Genomic DNA, 19,313 nt, shown 5'->3' with positions numbered 1-19,313 from the left:
CATCCATCTACCACTACCGGGCACACTTCAGATCAAACAAATTTATGCATCTTTCGAAATTTATGACTGAACAATTCCAAAACAAATGCAGTTACATAAGACTACAAATAATTAATTAATAACAATACAAAAATGTTCTAAAACAATAGAATTTTGAAGCATGTATATTTTTACCTACATTTTCTTCTATATCATTAAAATAAAACATTTTGGAAGGGGAAAGCATCGAACTTGTTGCATGCAAAACCAGTGCATGATTGGATATCAGTTAAAAATAAGTACTTTTGAGTTTGTTGCATGCAAAAGCATTTCATGTTTGGATATTAGTTAAAAAAACGTACTTTTGAGTTTTGAGGTAAAAGGATTTTTATTCCTTGAATCTCCATTGGAACATGGGGCGTAACAATTTTAACTGCACTAAACATGTCCCAACCCAGCATAACACTGTCCCCTAAGCTCCACCAAGCCCAACTCAACTCAACCACCACCAATCACAAAACGAAGCCGCCACATCTCCTCCACCTCCGCCGTCACTTCACCACAAAGTACACCGCCAAGATAATCTCCACCACCGCAACAGGCCGCTCCCTCGCCGCCGAAGTAATCCCTCCGCCGCCCCTCCCCTCCGACTCGCACGGCTACCTCCTCCCCATGCGCGATCTTATCTGCAAATCCTCCTCTCCCCACCACCCTCTCCGACCTTTCCGACTACCTCTCCTCCTTCTCCCTCTCCCTCACCCCTCTCGAAGCCTCTGAAATCCTCAAGGCCCTCAAACACCCCTCCCTCGCCCTCCGATTCTTCCAATTCTGCCCCTCCCTAAACCCTAATTTCCGCCACGAGTCCTTCACCTACAACCGCCACTTCCTCATCCTCTCCAAGTCCACCAACCCTGCCCGATTCGACCAGGCGCGCGAGCTCCTCCGCGACATGGACCGCCGCGCCGTTCGCGGCTCCATCTCCACCGTCAACATCCTCGTCGGGTTCTTAACGAGCGAAAGGCAGCGTTCCAAGACCTTCTGAATAAAATTCATGAAAAGGGTATAACCACTGATACTATCGTGTATAATACAGTATTCACAGCTCTTGGCAGGTTGAAACAAATATCACAAATTCATGATCTTTATGAAAAGATGAAACAAGATGGCCCTCAACCAGACATATTTACATACAATATTTTGATCTCCAGCTTTGGCAGGGCTGGAAGAGTAGACATTGCTGTTAAAAATTTTGAAGAACTAGAGAATAGCGACTGTAAGCCTGACATTATTTCCTATATAACACTTTGATCAATTGCCTTGGAAAGAATGGGGATGTTGATGAAACTCACATGAGATTTAAAGAGATGCAAGAGAAAGGATTAAATCCGGATGTGTTGTAATAAGTGAAATTAGAGGCTTGATTAGCAAGTTAATTGTCATTAGGAAAATCCAGATTAAGAGGGTATAAATAAATACCCTTATGTACATTCTCTTTCATAAATAAAGTTTAGAATTGTTAGTGAGTGAGTGAAGGTTCAAATGGGTAATTCTATTCCCAATTGTTACAATCGTGACTTATAGTACACTTATTGAGTGTTTTGGCAAGACGGATAAAGTTGAGATGGCGTGTAGGTTGTTTGATGAAATGCTTGCTGAAGAATGCACTCCTAACTTAATCACATATAATATTTTGCTTGACTGTCTTGAAAAGAGTGGAAGAACTGCTGAGGCAGTGGACCTCTATGCAAAACTCGAGCAGCAAGGTTTCACACCAGATTCAATTACGCATGCAGTGCTTGAGCGGTTGCAAAGTGGTGGACACCGGAAGTTGAGATTTCGACAGCAGAACCCGATTACAGGCTGGGTTGTTAGCCCTTTAAGATGACAGAGGAAACAAAATAATTGTTATACATTCCTATCAAGCAGAAATCATTTGTAAGTAGGCTTTCTCAGGATTCTTCTGATGCTATTTAATCAATAGCTGTGTAGCTGAGGCAGAGCATTTTATGATTATGGCCATCTGATGAACTTGGTTGCAACTAGATGTGCTGCTTCAAGTGCAGTGGCTAAAGCATGCTCCAGAATTGGTAGACTTCCATGTTTGTTGGGGACAAACTCAAGTTTTCCTGCATTGGGATTTGGGACTTTCCACTTGGGAGTCCAATCAACAGGAGTATCATTTCTTTCTGTTACAAATCTCTTTTCTCGTAGATTCTGATAATTTAATTCCTGATAGGGTCTGTTTCAAGCTCATACAATATATACACCATCTTATTCTTAGGCAGGGGTTTCCCATTTCCTGACCTTGCAAAAATAAACGAAATTGTGTGGAAAAGACAAGCCAAACATTTCTCTTTATGTGGAATTATCCATTTTTACATGAGATAGTAATAGAGAAAATCTAGCAGGGTGAAACATCACTAATTTTTCCTTGGTTTTATATTGTTGATTCCTGGGCTCCTAACCATATGCACTAATAGCTCATCCTTCAAGCATGGATTTTTTTTTCTCTTCATAGTTTGAGGATGGTCTTGTATAATGTAAAGAACTGAGATGAAATATTCACCCATTTTACATATTCTCTATTGCATTTTCTGTTAGTTATCCTTTACGACGTATGCTTTCTTAGACAAATCGGTTTATTGTTCTATGCCCAATGATTTCGGTATTTTTAACCCTGTTAGCATACTTATGTGTAACATGGTCATGCAATTTTAATAGCTAAAACCTAAAAAAGAGATAAGAGAACAAATTATTTGACTAATCTCGTTTATAAACTATTTAGCCATATATTAAAATTTAAACATTGATCATCCTTATGACACTAATTAGCATCAAATTATAAATAATTTTTCTCAACCTGTGTTAAAAGATACTCGTTAACAAAACTTTTCCTTAGTCTTACAAGATTTCACTTCACTCTTTACATAGATATTTCTGTCTTTACAAGGTTTCTCAATACACTTTATTAATGAAATTAATATTCTTTCGATATACTGAGTTATCCGTCTTTGCAAATACTTTCTTAACCATGGTGAACAAGTACAAGTACATTTGAGCAAGCTTATCAGGAAGGAAAAAAGTACAGTCTAGCAAATACATCGGATGCATTATTCCAAAGATCACCGACAAATTAGGCACTTGTATATGTTTGTTATTACAGAATATGAATCCATATTGTTACATGAACTTGAAATGGCAACTTCTAGCTACTAATACCACCTAAATCTAGGTAATCTCGCCAAGCAAATGGTCCTAGACTTGCCAAAAACTAAGAGCTAGTAGCTTACAAGAGATAAAGAGAACAATGAGTTGAAGCATCATCTCATCTTGAAACCTGCCTGGCTTCTATGTACTGAAGTCTCAAGGTAACTGCTCGCTTGTGGGCTTCAAGGCCTTCAACTTCAGCCATGGTTGCTACATATGGCCCAAGCCTTCTTAGACCTTCCTCTGAGAGAGACTGCACAGTTATGTACTTCAGGAAGGAGTCCAATGACACACCACCATACATTCTTGCATAACCGTAAGTAGGAAGGACATGGTTTGTCCCACTTGCATAATCACCAACACTCTCAGGAGTCCAAGGCCCTAAAAACACAGAACCTGCAGAGGCAATGACAGACGTTAGGATCTAGGATTCTTGAGTTGCCATGCCATCAAGGATGCAAAATGAGGTTATCAAAAACGAATTGGATCCTAAAAGAGATTGAAGGCATAAGTATCTTTGATAAGAGTCCATCCCCACTCCTCCAAACCCTACATTTATTGAAAACTAAATAAATTCAAAGTAACAAAAGGAAAATCCATAGGCACACCTGCATTCTCAATAAAACTCTCCCACTTCTCTGCATCCTTCACGTTGATAATTAGATGTTCAGGTGCATATAAGTTTGAGAAATTGATAGCCTGAAAGATGCAAAGGTAACTTTTACTTCTAAAACTCCAATAACAACAGTTAGGTGAATTGAGACTTAACAAGTGAGAGGCGAATTAGGAATTAAATATAAAATATTAGTTGACTGAAAAATAAACATAATATATATATAATTCAATGCTAAATTATAAATTCTTCCAAAGAAAGTTATGAATTCTGACATATCAAGAGATCATCTTAACATTCCATGTGGCATAAATGTCTGAGAATAGTTATTTATACAGGTGTTTCATAGGTTATTTTGTATTTTTGGGGTGGGCCTGTCTTTCCTATTTGGCTATTCCTATTCTTCTCTTGATTTTCTCTAACAACTTATTAACACTCCTCAACACAAGTACAATCTATATTATGGAATAATCATACTTGCTGTGCACTGTATAAATACAGGCATAGAAGCCTAACAGTCTGTTCTAGTTATTCCAAAGAAATTGTTCTCTCTCTACCTTAATCCTGATCTGGTCGCTCTACATTTAGTAGGTCAAGAAAGAAACATAGATAACAGGACTGACCTCAAGCATATCACACGCATACACAAAAAAACTATGGCTCAGAGCTTTAGAGGCAAACTCGCCTCTTGGAAGACTGTCACACTGCTTGCTGAGTTCCTCCTGTATTGCATTCAGATCCACACCATCTCCAGCAATCACAAGAACAACCTGACTATCTGGGCCATGCTCTGCCTGAAAATTGTAAACTAGGTGCATAGATATCAGCAATGTACAGGAAGCTAAAAAGGTTAGGAATCATCTTCGAAGTGTGTAGGTAGAAAAAAAGGGACAATTTATCAACCTCAAGTCATAATTTGGCAAGATGATGGGGAAGCATGTCTGTTTGAGACTTTGAACATTATATTAGTTTTTTCTATATGGGATATTGTTTGCACTACTGTTTCTAGTCCGTGTCTGAATTTTTAGCAGGTTTTAGGTCTTGTACTCTTGTTTGTAGTGGTTCTGTCAGTTGGGGTTTATCTGTGCTTTTAAGTTTTGCAGATTTTGGGCCTTATTTGAAGAAAGGTGATCCAGTTCGTTTTCTCTAGTGTGGTGTATTTGCACATTCATTGTCAACTAAGAGAACACTGAATCATAATCAGATTCTAAATAAACAAACAAATCGCTTCTACACTCCATATCCTCAGTTTACAAATTTGGTTGCTTTCTAGATATAGTAATTAATCTTCAATTAATTCACATTTCCTACATGCTGCGCAAATTATGAGTTCATCCTATATTGAATTTTGGAAAACTAACATCATAATGTAGAAACTACAAATAAAATATTTTTAGAATAATGTATAAATTACACTAGAACATGAATTTTGTTTCTAAGAGGGTGACAGAAAGATTACCAATTCTCATTATGAATGTGAATTAGTGGATAATGTTTGCAAGGAAAATAGAAGTATTTTAAAACTTATTAAACCTGGGAAAGCAAATCAGCAGCTACATGGGAAGGAATTGCATGCTTGTCTGCAATGACCAAAACTTCGGATGGACCGGCCGGCATGTCAATCGAAATCATGGCTTCACTGTTCTGCATAAGATTTTCAAAAGGTAAAGAAATGCAGAAGATCTAAGATTCAACAAACGAAATGTAATAGTGGATACGGATCCATAAATTCTAATGTGATATAAACATGCTTACTTGAAGTATCATTTTTGCAGCAGTGACATATTGGTTTCCAGGGCCAAAAATCTTTTCAACCTACTAGTTTCATCACAAATTCACAATTAAAATTAAAAATGATCAAATAAGTATGAAGTTTTCTTGTTGAAGTTACATCTTAAGTACGGTTTAATCACAATATTACGTAATCTATGTAGTGTGTGTTAGGATTAGTTTGATAATATATCATGGAATGAGTTTCACTATATCTAATCATGAATTGCAATACTATTAGAATATGAAAACTAAATTACTAATAGAGAGAAAATAAATAATAATAAATAAAGCTGAATCCATTAACTATCAATAGAGAAGCAAACAATAAAGAAGGGTTAAATGAGAAGCTAGTCACCTTTGGACAAGTTTCTGTTCCCCAAGCCATGGCAGATATGGCCTACAATGGAGAGAAATGCCATATTAATCACAGTATAATTTATAATGAGTTATACAAATATATTAGAATAAAGCTAAATATAAGGATACTAGATTCAGATTACAAAACCAGAAGAAGTTTATCTTATACTATCATGCTTCAAACCTGTGCTCCTCCAGCTTTGAGAATGTGAGTCACCCCAGCCTTCTTTGCACAATACAGTACCTCCTGCAGGAAAACATTGCTCAGAACAAGAACAACATCATGACTATAATTTTCAAACAAAAATAGATAAATACCTTGCATGTAGTGCCATCCCGAGTTGGAGGATTTGCAAGAACAATAGTTTTACATCCTGCAATTTGTGCAGGCTGGTAAACAAAATAATTAACCGTCAGCTAATTCTGACAAGATAAATACAAATATACAAATTACAATATCAAAATTGTAGAACATTGAAAGGCATAAGAGGAACAGAAATATCTATTCAACTTACAACTGCAAGCATCAAAGCTGTTGAAGGTAATACAGCAGTTCCCCCTGGAACATAAAGACCCACAGAGTTAATACTTCTTGCAACTCTCTTGCATTGGACTCCCTGAGATTTTCAGAAAACTCAAGATTCACGTAAGTTGGGAAACATCAAGAACCAAAGAACAAACAATCATGTAGGCATGATAGCCAAACAACAAGATATACACAAATAAATAAATAAATAAATAAAAAAATAAGAGACTAACCATGGACAGAAAAGCACATAATCACAACTGAAAAAGACAATCTACCCATTTGATCTTTCTAGTATTATTTAAATTTTCCTAGATAATGCTGTAAGACTTAGCTACATTAACTATATCCTACCACTGAATATTTCAAATTTTGACTTAATAATGCACAAGAACAAATTTATGCAAAGTATCATTTCAGCCATGAATCAATAAGCCCCTGGCTTGTTCATCCAACCTAGCCAGTCTATAGGCAAGAATCAGTATTGACATACTTTCATGTTCTCAACACTTTTCTCGGATGACTTCTGAGCAGCATGAAATGCATAAATATTATCATAGGCGACATCAAAAGCTTCCTTAATAGGCGGTTCAAGCTGCAAAATAAAAGGCACAAAAACAAGAATATAATAGCGCCCAAACCAACATCACTAAAGTGAATCATAATCAAAGGCATATCTTCAGAATGTATGCATATCCAAACAAACATACCACAGGGTCAGGGAGCTCCGAGACAACCTCAACTATCTTATCCAATTCAACTTTATCAAACTTTGAAGTGTATCTACAAAACACAAAAGTGAAGAAGTTACATAGGCAAAGAAGTTAAGAAAGCACAACCAACAAGTCATTGATCCAAGTGATACTGGACTGAGTCTTCTTAAGCAAGGTCTTGGGTTCAAGCCCATGAATGGAAAAAACATGGTTGGGAGGGGAGAACCCAACTAAAGGTGGTCAGCCAGGTACCCGACGGAGATTAGTCATTGACAAAGTCAGTGATACTCCATACTGACATGGTTACCAAAAAAAGAAAAAGTTAAGAAACCACACACAACAAGAGTGAATGAAACAATAACAAGATCATATTCATAGATGAAAATAAGAAGATTTGAAAGAAGAGACGAACTCTTTAACCGCAGCATCCCCTCTTTTGTGAACATCATCGACAATAGGATTAACCTGAAAGGAAAAAAAAGGAACAATTTTGAGAGTGACCCATTTGAAAACAAAGGGAAAGAGGGAAAACCACTCACAACACCGAAAATGGAAGAGAAATCGATGCGGGGTCGGCTCTTGAGGCTCTGAAGCTCAGAGGGAGTGAGGTTGGACAAGCGATACGAGTTGATGGAGCACCGTATTGCTGTGGGGCGAATTGCACCGAAGCGTGGCTTAGTGTGGCGAATCCGAATCAAAGAACGGTTCCAGTTAGAAGCTGTAAGCGCAGATTCCATTGTCATGGAAACAACGTTGTTGAATTTGTTGTCTCTGTGGTTGGAGTTGGAGTGAGAGAGACCACACTGCTATGCTCGCTTGTCTCTTCGCTCCGGTTAGAAAGTAGGGATATCAAATGACATGTGTTTGAAAATTTTTAAGTTTTCAATAAAATTAAAAAATTGATGATATTTAAATGGTAATCTGAAGTATTGGTCAAAGAAATTTATGTAAGTATTTCACTATTTCTCATACAAAAAAAATGTAAATATTTTATAAGAAAAAGAAATTTAAGTATTGACATAAAAAATTATTATGTTAATTTGATTTTATGAAAATTTGAAAGATAATATCTTAATATGAGAAACGCATACATATGAAAATGAAGACACACGTAAAAGTTTTTTTTTTAATTTAATTGAAATATATTAATAATTTAACTATTTGTTTATATTATCATCCAATGAATATTTATTATATAATTAAAATTATTAATTTTATAACAATTATTTTAAAAGATTTAATGTAAAAAATTTTACATTCTTAACTAAATAGATATCACATTAAATATAGCTTTCTAAGTCATGATTACAAAATGATATGTAATGTATTTAATGTTTTTAACAATGTAAAAATATTTACACGGAAAAAATATATCAAAATTTAAAAAAAAAAAAAAACTTAAAAAAATGCGAACTTGAATTTGTTATCTAAAAGTAAATTGGGCATGATCTTACAAGTTGAAATCCTGAGAAAGAGCAAGTACAATTTGATCTTCATGTAGAAACATTTTTTTATTGAATGCAAATTAACATTAATTGGGTGTAACACGGCAAAATTTTATTAATATCTGGTAAGGCAAGTAATATATATGTTGCTTTGGAGATAGTCAATGATTTTGTCAAAGTGCATAATCAACACTTCTGAACAATATTATAGTGTGACAGTTTTAGAATGTATGTGAGTGTGATCCATGTTGCAGGCAATTCTTTCTTAAATATGTATCAATATCCTACGAATATTCAATTGTCTTCTGAAGCCTAACAAATTGATGATGAGTCTACTATTGCCCAAAGTAGGTGTTAGTCACTGTATAGTGTATGTGTCATATCTTACCAAAATAGCAAAAGGTTAGTTCTAATGTGAACATGAATTTTACAAATCCTAATGAGAACAAACAGAATCATAGTTTTTTTTTCCGTTGATTGTAGAAGGAGCAATGCATAATATCAGTAATAAAACTATTCAAATTGAAGCACAATCTGAGTGTACTATAAAAAGGCATTTTTCCAGTTTCAATACAACAGAGGAAACTACTCATTTAAAGTATTTGAAAGCATGAAGTTGGATTTACAAATCTTAATAGGAACAAACAGAAGCATAATTTTTCTCATTGATTGTAGAAGAAGTACATAATATCAGTAATGAAACTAGAAAATTGAAGCACAATCTGAGAGTGTACCAGAAATAGGCGGCACTCTTCCAGTTTCAATACAACTGAGGTAACTATTTTACAGTAATGGGGCAAATGAACATGGATTTACAGAACTTGTTAAAAAAAATGAGTGTGAATGAAAGAATAAGCTATATTAATAGAATTCCTTCAGTAAATGAGATCCATGATCCTGTAATTAAGCCACTAAGTCTTAACAATGTGATCCTTCTCCATCCATTATTAGGACACTTGTGTAGAGACAAATAAATCTTAGGCAAATCTTGGGGTTTCGGGGAGAAGAGTAATATCCTGAAATACCTGTAACCTACTTCTCCTAGTTAGCCTCTTCTCCCCAATCAGTTCCGGGTTGAAACACAAAGAACGCCTTGCTGTTGGATTCCTTGACAGAATGGCACTCTCAGATGCATAGTGTCCATCTTTCTTGTCCAATGATTCAAGCTTTTTGCTTGACCATTCATCAGGCTGGTTCTGTGGCCAGGGACTTGGATAGATTATGTTGGAGTCTTCATTTTCATCATTAAACACTTCTGCACCATTCTTATCATCAAAATTTGTGAATCCACTGAAGAAGTCATTTTCTTCATTTTGCTCTTCTTCTACTATGTCAGCCCAACTTTTCTTCTCAGGTTTTCTTTTTCCTGAAGCAAATTCATTGACACCATTCACAACTGTGACATGTGATTCTGACAGTATTGATCCATAGCTACTGTCATCTGCAGCAGATTTCTCCTTCTCAGTAAACTCCGTAGCTGATTCGGTGTTCAAAGTGTGTAACGAATCAGAACTTGTTACTTTTGTAGCTTCATGCTTTAGTATAGCAGGATCTTCCAATGTTGCTGCCTTCCCATTCCCATTGGCAGGTGAAGAGAAACCATTTTCTCTTGAGTTTAGCATCCTTGTGACATGCTTATCATTAGGAGGAGTCCCAAATGTAGGTTTATAATCTGAATTGGCATCTCCCCAAGCTTCCCTTCGATGTCCATTATTGAATCCCCATGAACATCTTTTTGGTTTTGTGCAAGGAACACTGAGATCTCTTCTACTAGGATCAGGGGACTGGTACAATCTCCTCCTAGCATGAGGTGCATCCCCCTCAGATATCTCAGACCGGTTTTCTGACCTACTCTGAACACTATCAGAGCTCATTCTAATCGAGTTCTCAAAGCTTTGTGGAGGGCACTGTGTTGTCATTGAAAATGCTGCATTCTGTGATGATGATGTCTCTATCTCAATTAGCATCTGAGAAGCGCGTTCGAATGATTTGGCAAATGAATCATCCATCTTTCTATTTTTTGTAGCGGTACGTACTGCCTGGAGTAGAAACTTTGCTTCTTTGATCTTGTTCATATGAATTAAACATATAGCCAAATTGCACTGTTTGTTCCTATCAACCTCAAAGGACAATGCTTTCCTGTAGAAACAAATAAGGAACTGTTACTTTTCTCTTCCAAGAAACAAAAGTAAAATACATAAACTCCATTTTGATTCCATCTTAGAAGCTCACCTATAATGTTCTTCAGCAGTTTTATAGTCTCCTTTTTGCAAGTATGCCCAGGCCAAGTTCCCCAATATCCTGCATTATTAGAGAGACATTCAAAGTCAAATAAAGAGGTACATGGTCCATAAACTAGAAGGAAAATAATAATAAAAGAGCATGAATGTAAAAAAAAAAACCTCGATATCTCTTGCTCGGCCGTTATTTGAATCTTCTTTCCTTGAGATCTCGCTTGTTTTGTAGTCCTTCCCACAAAGGTCAAGCCATCTTCAATTTGCTTCAACTTGTGACAAAGCATGGCGATCTCCTCATCAACCCTTCCGGACCTCTTTACCAACATACATACAACAACAATAGTCTTATCTCACTAGGTAATGTACACCAACATACATACAACAATAATAGTCTTATCTCACTAGGTGATGTACACCAACATACATACAACAATAACAGCCTTACCCCACTAGGTAAGATGTACCAACATACACAAGCATTTAAAGGTTTAATTCATTTAAAGACACAAAACAGCAACAAAATTGAAGAGAATTCACCAGCTTTTTTACCTTATACAGCTCAACCAAGATGTTGTCAAGAGAATCCTGAGAATCGGACGGACAAAGATGACGGAAAGATCGAATAGCTTCAATTGCCTCATCTGACCTATTGAGTTGCTTCATAACCAAGGCCATATCCTTCAAGGCGCTCTCAACACGATCTCCGGCATTGATGGCAGCCCAAAACAAGGAAACTGCTCTTCCCGGATCCTTATCCACCAACTGTAAATGAAGAGTTCAGATTAACAATCACTGCACAGAACCGGTGAAAGAAAACAAACCAGCAAAACCCCTTTGGCAATTCAAGTTCCCCTTCACACCCCGCCCCATGAATTCTATAATTGCAAAACACTGTAAGCCTAATTAGCTACACCCTCAAATTCCATCATATTCATAACAAAAAAGAAAAGAAACATCAAAGAAACAAAATAAAGCAAATTTGCAGAAACAAAAACCTTCTTACGTAAGAAAATTCAAGGCCAAGAAGTGAAGGAACACGAGCAAGAACAGTACATCCCAGGAGAAGTAACGTCCAAATTCAAAACAAAACATGTTACCTGAACTTGCTTGGCTTTAACATAAGGTGAGTCCCCAGCAGGAACCTTGTGAATTATATGAAAAATATCACTTTTATTCACAGAATTTGGTGACATTTTTCTCTCTGAAAACGGCACACTAGAAGACCGTGAATGTGGCGGCTTCCACGGCGAAGTTCGCTGCGGCGGCGGCGTCATGTAGCACCTCGCCGGAGATCCTCTTTCAAACAGCATTGTGACAAGAACTTTCTCAACAAGAAAACGCTGAAAGATTGAATTCTTCAACTTAAGAGAACCCCACTTCTTCTTCTTCCCTCTAGTTGAAGGATGTGAAGGGAAAAGAGAGAAAGATTGTGAATTTAACAGAGGGCGAAAAGCACACGAGCAATGAGTGCTTCAACGATAGAAAGTGAAAGGAAGAAAATTTGAGAAATGAAAGGTGAAAGAAAAAAATGTAAACGAAAGTAGCCGTTTTAAAATTACTAGCCGTTGGGGTTATTAGTGTCACTGTTTTTGCTCCTGAGATCTCTTTTGGGTTTGGGCTTTAAAGTTGGGCCCAAATTAATCTTCAATTTACCCAAGGGCACTGCTACGCGCACCCAGCGAACACCAACAATTTTGCAAATTTCTCATTTTATCATTTCGTAAAAGGATACGGATCAGCTGATCCGTATGAGGCCCATGGATCAGTTGATCCGTATGAGCTGATCCGTGCGCCTCATATGTATGAAGCTCAATCCAAAAGTTTTTTTAAAAAAAAAAATTCAAAAATATGTGTTATGAATTAATTTAAAATTAATGATCCAAGCAAGATTCTAATTTATAACTTTTAGGTTATTAGCATAACGCTCAAATGTATATTTAATGCGCATGTAAATTTAAATAATAAATTTTGTGATAATTAATTTTGATATAACTCATACAAATTATTTAATCTGTATACCTTTTTATAAATAAAAAATATTTACTATTAAAAAATTTAATATATTAATAAATTAAAAAATAAAACATACGTATAAGTTATATAATGTCCTCTCGATTCAGTGAAAAGAGGCCCAACTAATGTCAATGAGTTCTAGTTTTCAATAAAAATCTTTTGTTTTTTTTTATTTGCTTAAAATCGAGTTAATATCAACAGTTTAATATTTATGCATTGTGTAATTTTTCAGCGGCTCTTCAACCTTGAAGGGAACGAGTTTGCCGCAGAAAATGATGTCGTCGGTGGGGCACATGTCGGAGCTGCTGCTGCTGAAACTCTGGCCACCAAAGTCAGGGTTTACGGACATAATTAAGACCAAATCAACCACTACCAAAACCATAACAGGATTAAAAGCTTTTATTTTCTCACTACCAAAACTTTTAAACAAGTAATTCAAATATTCAATAGATCTCAATATATTGTGAAAGAGATTGTTTTACTCTCTTTTACTTCCTTAATGAGGTAAAAAATGCCCATGCATTTCTCATGAGTAATTAAAGTAAAAAAAATAAAGATGAAGAAAAAATATTCCTTACCACACACTTAAAAAAAAAGTTTTGTATTACTCAAATGCCATATTGATCTCACTTTCTTTCCTCTTGAGCAAACATTGATTAGTCTATATCTCATAATCTTCACCTTTATGTTATTAGTGTTGCTTTTATTTGAAAGCAAATGTTTGGCTAAGAGTACGGGTAATAGGTGAGCCCAATAACTGCTGTGTTAGCAAATATAATGTAAATCATTTGGTTTTCTAGTTTTTTCTTTTATTTTTTCTCCTACCCTTTCTTTGTCTATGTCTTTTACATTGTGATTTAATCATAATTTAATATTTTAATTAGTTTTAAATAATTATTTTAAAAGTTACAAAACTTAATATATTTATTAAATTGTAATTGGATGACTAGATAAAACTTTTTACATTTATTATATAACTTTTTTCTACTATTTTCTTTGAATATATTAAAGATCGTGAACACCTATTTCTGTCCACTTTTTGATTTTATTCTTGTTTTAAGCTGGCACTGTTAATCAAATTGGATCACTAAAAAAATTAGAAAATAAAAGAAGTCCAAAAAAGCCTAATTAAAGCTAGCTAAAAAAATACAAATAATTTGACATGTATTTGAGTATTTGGGGAAGCAAAAGAATGAGTCAGCAGTAACGTGCAACAGTGACTTTAATCCATTTCAATGAATGTTGGTCCCTCTAATAAGCTAGCCTCACTAGCCTCAGGCACAAGCAAGGTCTTTGAGAGCTGTGAAGAAAGAACAATAAAATCTTATATATATTATGTGTATATATGTGGTGAAAAAAATTATATAAAAAATATAATAAGACAGGTATAAATATGAATACAGATATAATTTGATATTTATCCTTACTCTCATCATCACATAGATAATTTGAATAATATTTATATTCACTAAAAAGGAATATTTTTCATTAAAGTCGAAATAGGTTCAAGATAAAACCCATAAATACGAAAGAAATTATTTGTGATACCTAATCATATAGTTGCTCTGACCCATTTTGGTGAATGTTTGGTTCCTCCAAAGATAATAATTGCAAATGGTAGAAAGCAACAACACATCCACTGGTACAGTGGAAAAGAAAAGAAAGAAAAATAATAGATAAAAATATTTAAATCAAAATAGAGTTTTAGAAATGTGACACTAACACTAATTTTAAAAAAATATTTTTTTTCCATCTTATTTCTTCTCTCCCACAACCCACCCTCAAGGACAAACAAAGCAAAGCTGCATTTAGAAAGTTGACTAGGAAAAAAGAAATCAATACCTTAACATATCAATGAAAAGTAGTCAAAAATATTTGAAAAAGACACAAGAGCTAGCTAGGCAGGTAGAAAAAAGAGGCTTCACGTGAATATGTTTCAGAGGCTTCAATAATTTATTAATGCTTATGAATTGGAAGTATGTGCATCAGAGAGGGTCACGTTTTGAAACAAACTTAAAGAAAAAAACCACACACGAAAAGATAGCCAACCATTTTGTTTTGAAAATAGTAACTCTACCATTCAATTCAGGCACCAGCTTGCAGTAACTCTACCATTTAAGGGTATCTTGATGCAAACGTACTTCTACATGTTTCTTCCTTTTGGTTTAACATTTCCATTAATCCTTTTTGGTCATTTTATTTTTATTTTACTTCCTTTACCTTTTCATTTGATTTTAATCTCCCTCTCAACGAACCATTTGATTAATCACAAGTTAAAGGTTAAATCATTCATGCATTATCGATCGAGTTTGATTTGATAAAAATAATTTGTTTGCCAAATTTTATTTATCTTTGACTCAACTTTGAATTAATGATAATTTTTTTTAATGAACTAGAAGATTGAGAAAAAAAATATCTGTCAAAGTATGCTTGCTGTCTATTTAGATTTTGTGTTAATTATGTCAGGCACGATGGGTTTTTTTTAGCATTAGATCTCCAACTGAAGCCTTTATGCAAAATTTATAAAAAACATAGGTCGAATTGCAGTGAAATCCAATATTTAAAAGCTAGTAAGCAGTTGTAATTAAATTAGGGAAAATAGCGAAATTGAATGAATGGAATTATCATGGTGAAAAAAGAGATTGATTAATGTGACATCTTTTTTACTTTATGAAATTTTGAGAATACAAAGTTCCGACAATTCAGTGTTTTTAAATTTCTTCTTGATCAGTTTTAATCATAATTAATAATAAAATATCTTCTAGACATAATAATTCATATTAAAAATATAAATCTTAACATAATCTCCATTAAATATTTCTTGATTATTAATATCTTTTTTAACCATAATAATAGAAAAAACTTTATTGGAGTAAAAATTATTTGAATGTGACATCTTCTTAAGCTTGAAGTTTTTGGAACGAAAGCTATGACAATTTAATGTTTTAAAACTTCTCTCCAAAATGACATTATTGAACCCAAATTAAAATTACAGAAAATTAAAACAAAATTTTATAACTATAATTGCTTCAAAAATATATTATAACAATAAATATAAGCATTTTATAATTTATAATTAGTTTATAATTGGCTAAAATATATATTTTGTTTCTATGAATATAAAATGTTCAAAATTCGTCTTTTGAAAAAATTTGGTATGTTTGTTGTCCTTACAAGATTGAAATGTGTTATTTTTTAATCTAAAACTAGAGTTAGACTAATTAGAAACTACTTAATATGTTTTCATTTAAATTTTAAAATATAATCTTTGAAGATTCAAAGGTTACAAATTATAGTTTTTTTATTACCAAAAAACACATTTCTTCCAAACACATAATAAACACCACCCTAGTGCTACCACCTATAACAATTGCCATCAAAACCACTAGACCACCTTCATCACCAAATAGCAAACACCACCATCAAGGAAGAGGAGGTGATGGTGGAAGATGTGGCGGCGAAAGGCGATAAGGGGCTTGAGGTCAGCATCGACCTAATCGAAGAAGTTAAGGCAATGGTGGAGAGTACAGTGGAGAAGTCCTCATGATTTGGTGGATGTTATTCAGGAAGGAGTTGTTGCACCGCTGTGAACCACACATCTTGAAGGAGGACACAACTTGTTTTGGAAGATAAGAAAGGAACTTGAGGTTGAGGATGTTGATTGGAAGAGTGGTGATGTGAGAAGTGTATGCAGCATGGTTGGAACACAACTTGATAACGAAGGAGGTGAAGGATTTGGATCTAAGACGATTTAAAATGGAGGAGATAGAAGAGAGAATATGAGAAAAAGAAAGAGGAACATAGTTGCACCTATCTAAATTTTAGTTAGGTTTGGATTAGCTTAAATCTAACTTTGGATAAAAAAATAACACATCTAAATGTTATGACTTCTGAGGAGAAAAAATATATAAAAAATTCTAAAAAAAAAATTTAAACATTTTGATATTTATAAAAAAAATATATTTTAGTTTTTATAATTTAATCAAAATACTTTATAAGTGATAATAAATCATAATTAGATAAATGATTGTTAGATGTAAATCTTCTTAATCATGAGGTTTTGGGCATTAGACAACTTCAAGTTTTAAAACCTCTCTAAATTGCTTAAAAAATAAAATTTAAAAAAAAATAACAATATTAAAAAAAAACATCAACACTCAATTTTTTCAATAAAAGAACTGTTACTTTATTTTCCTTTGCACTTGAAGATATACTAGAGCAAATAATCTCTTTTGTCCATCTAAAAACACAAAAAATATTAATCCTCCCTTTTCATAATAATAAAATTTAATAAATGCACATATTGAATAAACAAATATATCTTTATTGTAGTTAATTTTTTTAAATTACTTTTTGGTGAGATAAATATTTTAAAAAATTATACATTAATTTGATTAATTAATTTGAAGTATTCTTTCTAGAACAAACCTTACAAGTAATTAACTCTTTTATAAGGATTTTTTTTCATAGTTTTCCTTAATTTGTAGCTCCTATGTTTAACTTATATTTTTCTTGTCCTGGCGACTTGGTTGCCACAATAATATATACAAATATTTATAAAAAAAAAACTTTAAATGATAAAGTTTTAAACAAATACATCTCATGAAGTCATTTACTAAAAGAGTATTTTTGGAAGAAAATAAATACTTACATACTTAAGATTTTTCTTTTTATAGAAATCAAACATGGAAATTAGGAGTATAAAACAATTGAATTAAGTTGGGAACTAAATTAGGTTTGTTTAGTTCACTTATAACTTAATTACTTTTGCTTTTGATGAAAATTTTCTTAACTTATTTTTTTAATTCGATCAATTTAGTATTTAATAAAGTATTTTAATACTATATAATAATCTAAAAATAGAAATATGTACTTATAATAAATAATAAATGAAATGTATGTAATTTTAATTTTTCTTCTTTTATATTATATTTTATCTTATACATAAAACTTATTTTTAGTTGTAAGTGTTTTAATCCTATCTTTCATTAGATTTTTTTATGGTATCTTTATTAAATTTTAAAATTATTTTGACGTTTTTTTATATTTTAATTTAATGTTATAGTACAATGCACAGATGATATACTACTGCATATATGAAGAATTGTCTAGCAACTTTTTTGTGTATACCATCTCCACCACCAACAAACTAAAAGCTTGTCCTGATTTCTTTTATGATTTAAACGTATTTTATATTTTTAATATTTTAATTTATTTTTAGGGTACATTGCCCAAGTGTTACATTACTGCATAAAGTAAGGATTGTCTTGCAACTTTTTGTGTATACCAAGTTGATCGACCACAAACTAAACTCTTAATTCTTTTTTTAATGATTTTAACATATTTTATATTTAATCGTAGGATACATTGCATAAGTGATATATTAATATATATATATATATATATATATATATATATATATATATATATATAAATAAAGGGATTATTTAACAATTTTTCCACGTAGATTAGGTCTACCGTTCACAGACTAAATAAAAAAATTATGTTTTCTTTTATGACTTTAACGTATTTAATATCTTTATATTTAAATTTAATTATAGGGTACAACGCACAAGTGATGTACTACTATATATATACATACATAGTCCGCCGTCCAGAGACTAACGATAACCCTAATTTCTCTTATGTATAGTAAAAGATAGTGGATCACTGAGACTATTGTGAAGAGTTGATTATCCCTAAAATCTTCAATTAGATCTCAGATCTTTCAACCAGCAATTGCTTGTGGTGTTTTAATTGTTAACATTTGTCTATAGCAATCGATAATCACTCATTTGGTGGTGGCGGCGCCTCCAATAGAAGGACAAAGTCGTCGACATCTCTTGCTTAATGCCAAACATCATAGGCCTCGAACTTCATAGTGGTAAGGAAGACTCCTACTTGAATTAGGGTTGGGGAAATTGATGATGTAGAGAGTAAAAAAGAAAGAAAAAAAAACAAATAAAAGAGAAAAATTTTAACAACACATCATTCTCTACCACACTATTTATGTTAGCTAAAATTTATTAAAAATCACTAAAATTTATGGATCTCACTTCTTATTTGATAAATTTTGTTTTTTATTTATTTATTTTTAACAAATTTTAACTAATAATAAAAATATTATAGAAAAAATATATTGCTGATGCCTCTTTCGTAATTTACCCTTTTAATCTGAATTGCCCATTTATTTAATCTAATATTCATAAATTAAAAAATACACCAAATTGTAATCCATTATTATTATTACTTGTATGAAATAATTTGGGAGAAAGGCGTCAATAACAATATATTTTATTTTGTTTAGTTAAAAAGAAAATATTAAAAATTGACTTCTAGAAAATATCAAATTAAATTTGTCATTTATTTTATTTTTCTCTTGTGTCTAACTTTCTAAAAGTTTAAGGATTTACTAATCTAAAAATATATTTTACCTAAAAAAACTTTCTA

At 33.0% G+C, this 19,313-nt stretch overlaps 2 protein-coding genes and 1 pseudogene across 2 annotated transcripts; 1 reads left to right on the top strand and 2 right to left on the bottom strand.

The window, feature by feature from the left end:
• The first annotated feature begins 333 nt into the window (after window positions 1–333).
• LOC114367225 lies at window positions 334–2,175 on the top strand (annotated as a pseudogene).
• Window positions 2,176–3,062: 887 nt separating this feature from the next.
• LOC114367969 (histidinol dehydrogenase, chloroplastic-like) lies at window positions 3,063–8,036 on the bottom strand. Its single transcript, XM_028325266.1, has 13 exons — window positions 7,708–8,036; window positions 7,581–7,633; window positions 7,166–7,238; window positions 6,949–7,050; window positions 6,445–6,546; window positions 6,248–6,319; window positions 6,114–6,176; window positions 5,928–5,969; window positions 5,555–5,614; window positions 5,333–5,443; window positions 4,423–4,593; window positions 3,795–3,885; window positions 3,063–3,582 (listed from the first exon to the last, which is right to left on the bottom strand). Exons 1-13 carry the CDS (start codon window positions 7,909–7,911, stop codon window positions 3,305–3,307), a joined length of 1,422 nt encoding a protein of 473 aa, XP_028181067.1. The 5' UTR covers window positions 7,912–8,036; the 3' UTR covers window positions 3,063–3,304.
• A 1,208-nt stretch (window positions 8,037–9,244) lies between these two features.
• On the bottom strand, window positions 9,245–12,367 carry LOC114366934 (protein POLLENLESS 3-like). The gene is made up of 5 exons (XM_028323973.1): window positions 11,948–12,367; window positions 11,400–11,612; window positions 11,016–11,164; window positions 10,846–10,914; window positions 9,245–10,752 (listed from the first exon to the last, which is right to left on the bottom strand). Exons 1-5 carry the CDS (start codon window positions 12,158–12,160, stop codon window positions 9,591–9,593), a joined length of 1,806 nt encoding a protein of 601 aa, XP_028179774.1. The 5' UTR covers window positions 12,161–12,367; the 3' UTR covers window positions 9,245–9,590.
• Window positions 12,368–19,313: the final 6,946 nt, after the last annotated feature.

Source organism: Glycine soja, chromosome 9 (assembly GCF_004193775.1).
Source record: "Glycine soja cultivar W05 chromosome 9, ASM419377v2, whole genome shotgun sequence".
NCBI classification, from domain to species: Eukaryota; Viridiplantae; Streptophyta; class Magnoliopsida; order Fabales; family Fabaceae; genus Glycine; species Glycine soja.
Note: the sequence above shows the minus strand (reverse complement) of the source record. Positions and strands in the feature narration are given on the sequence as shown.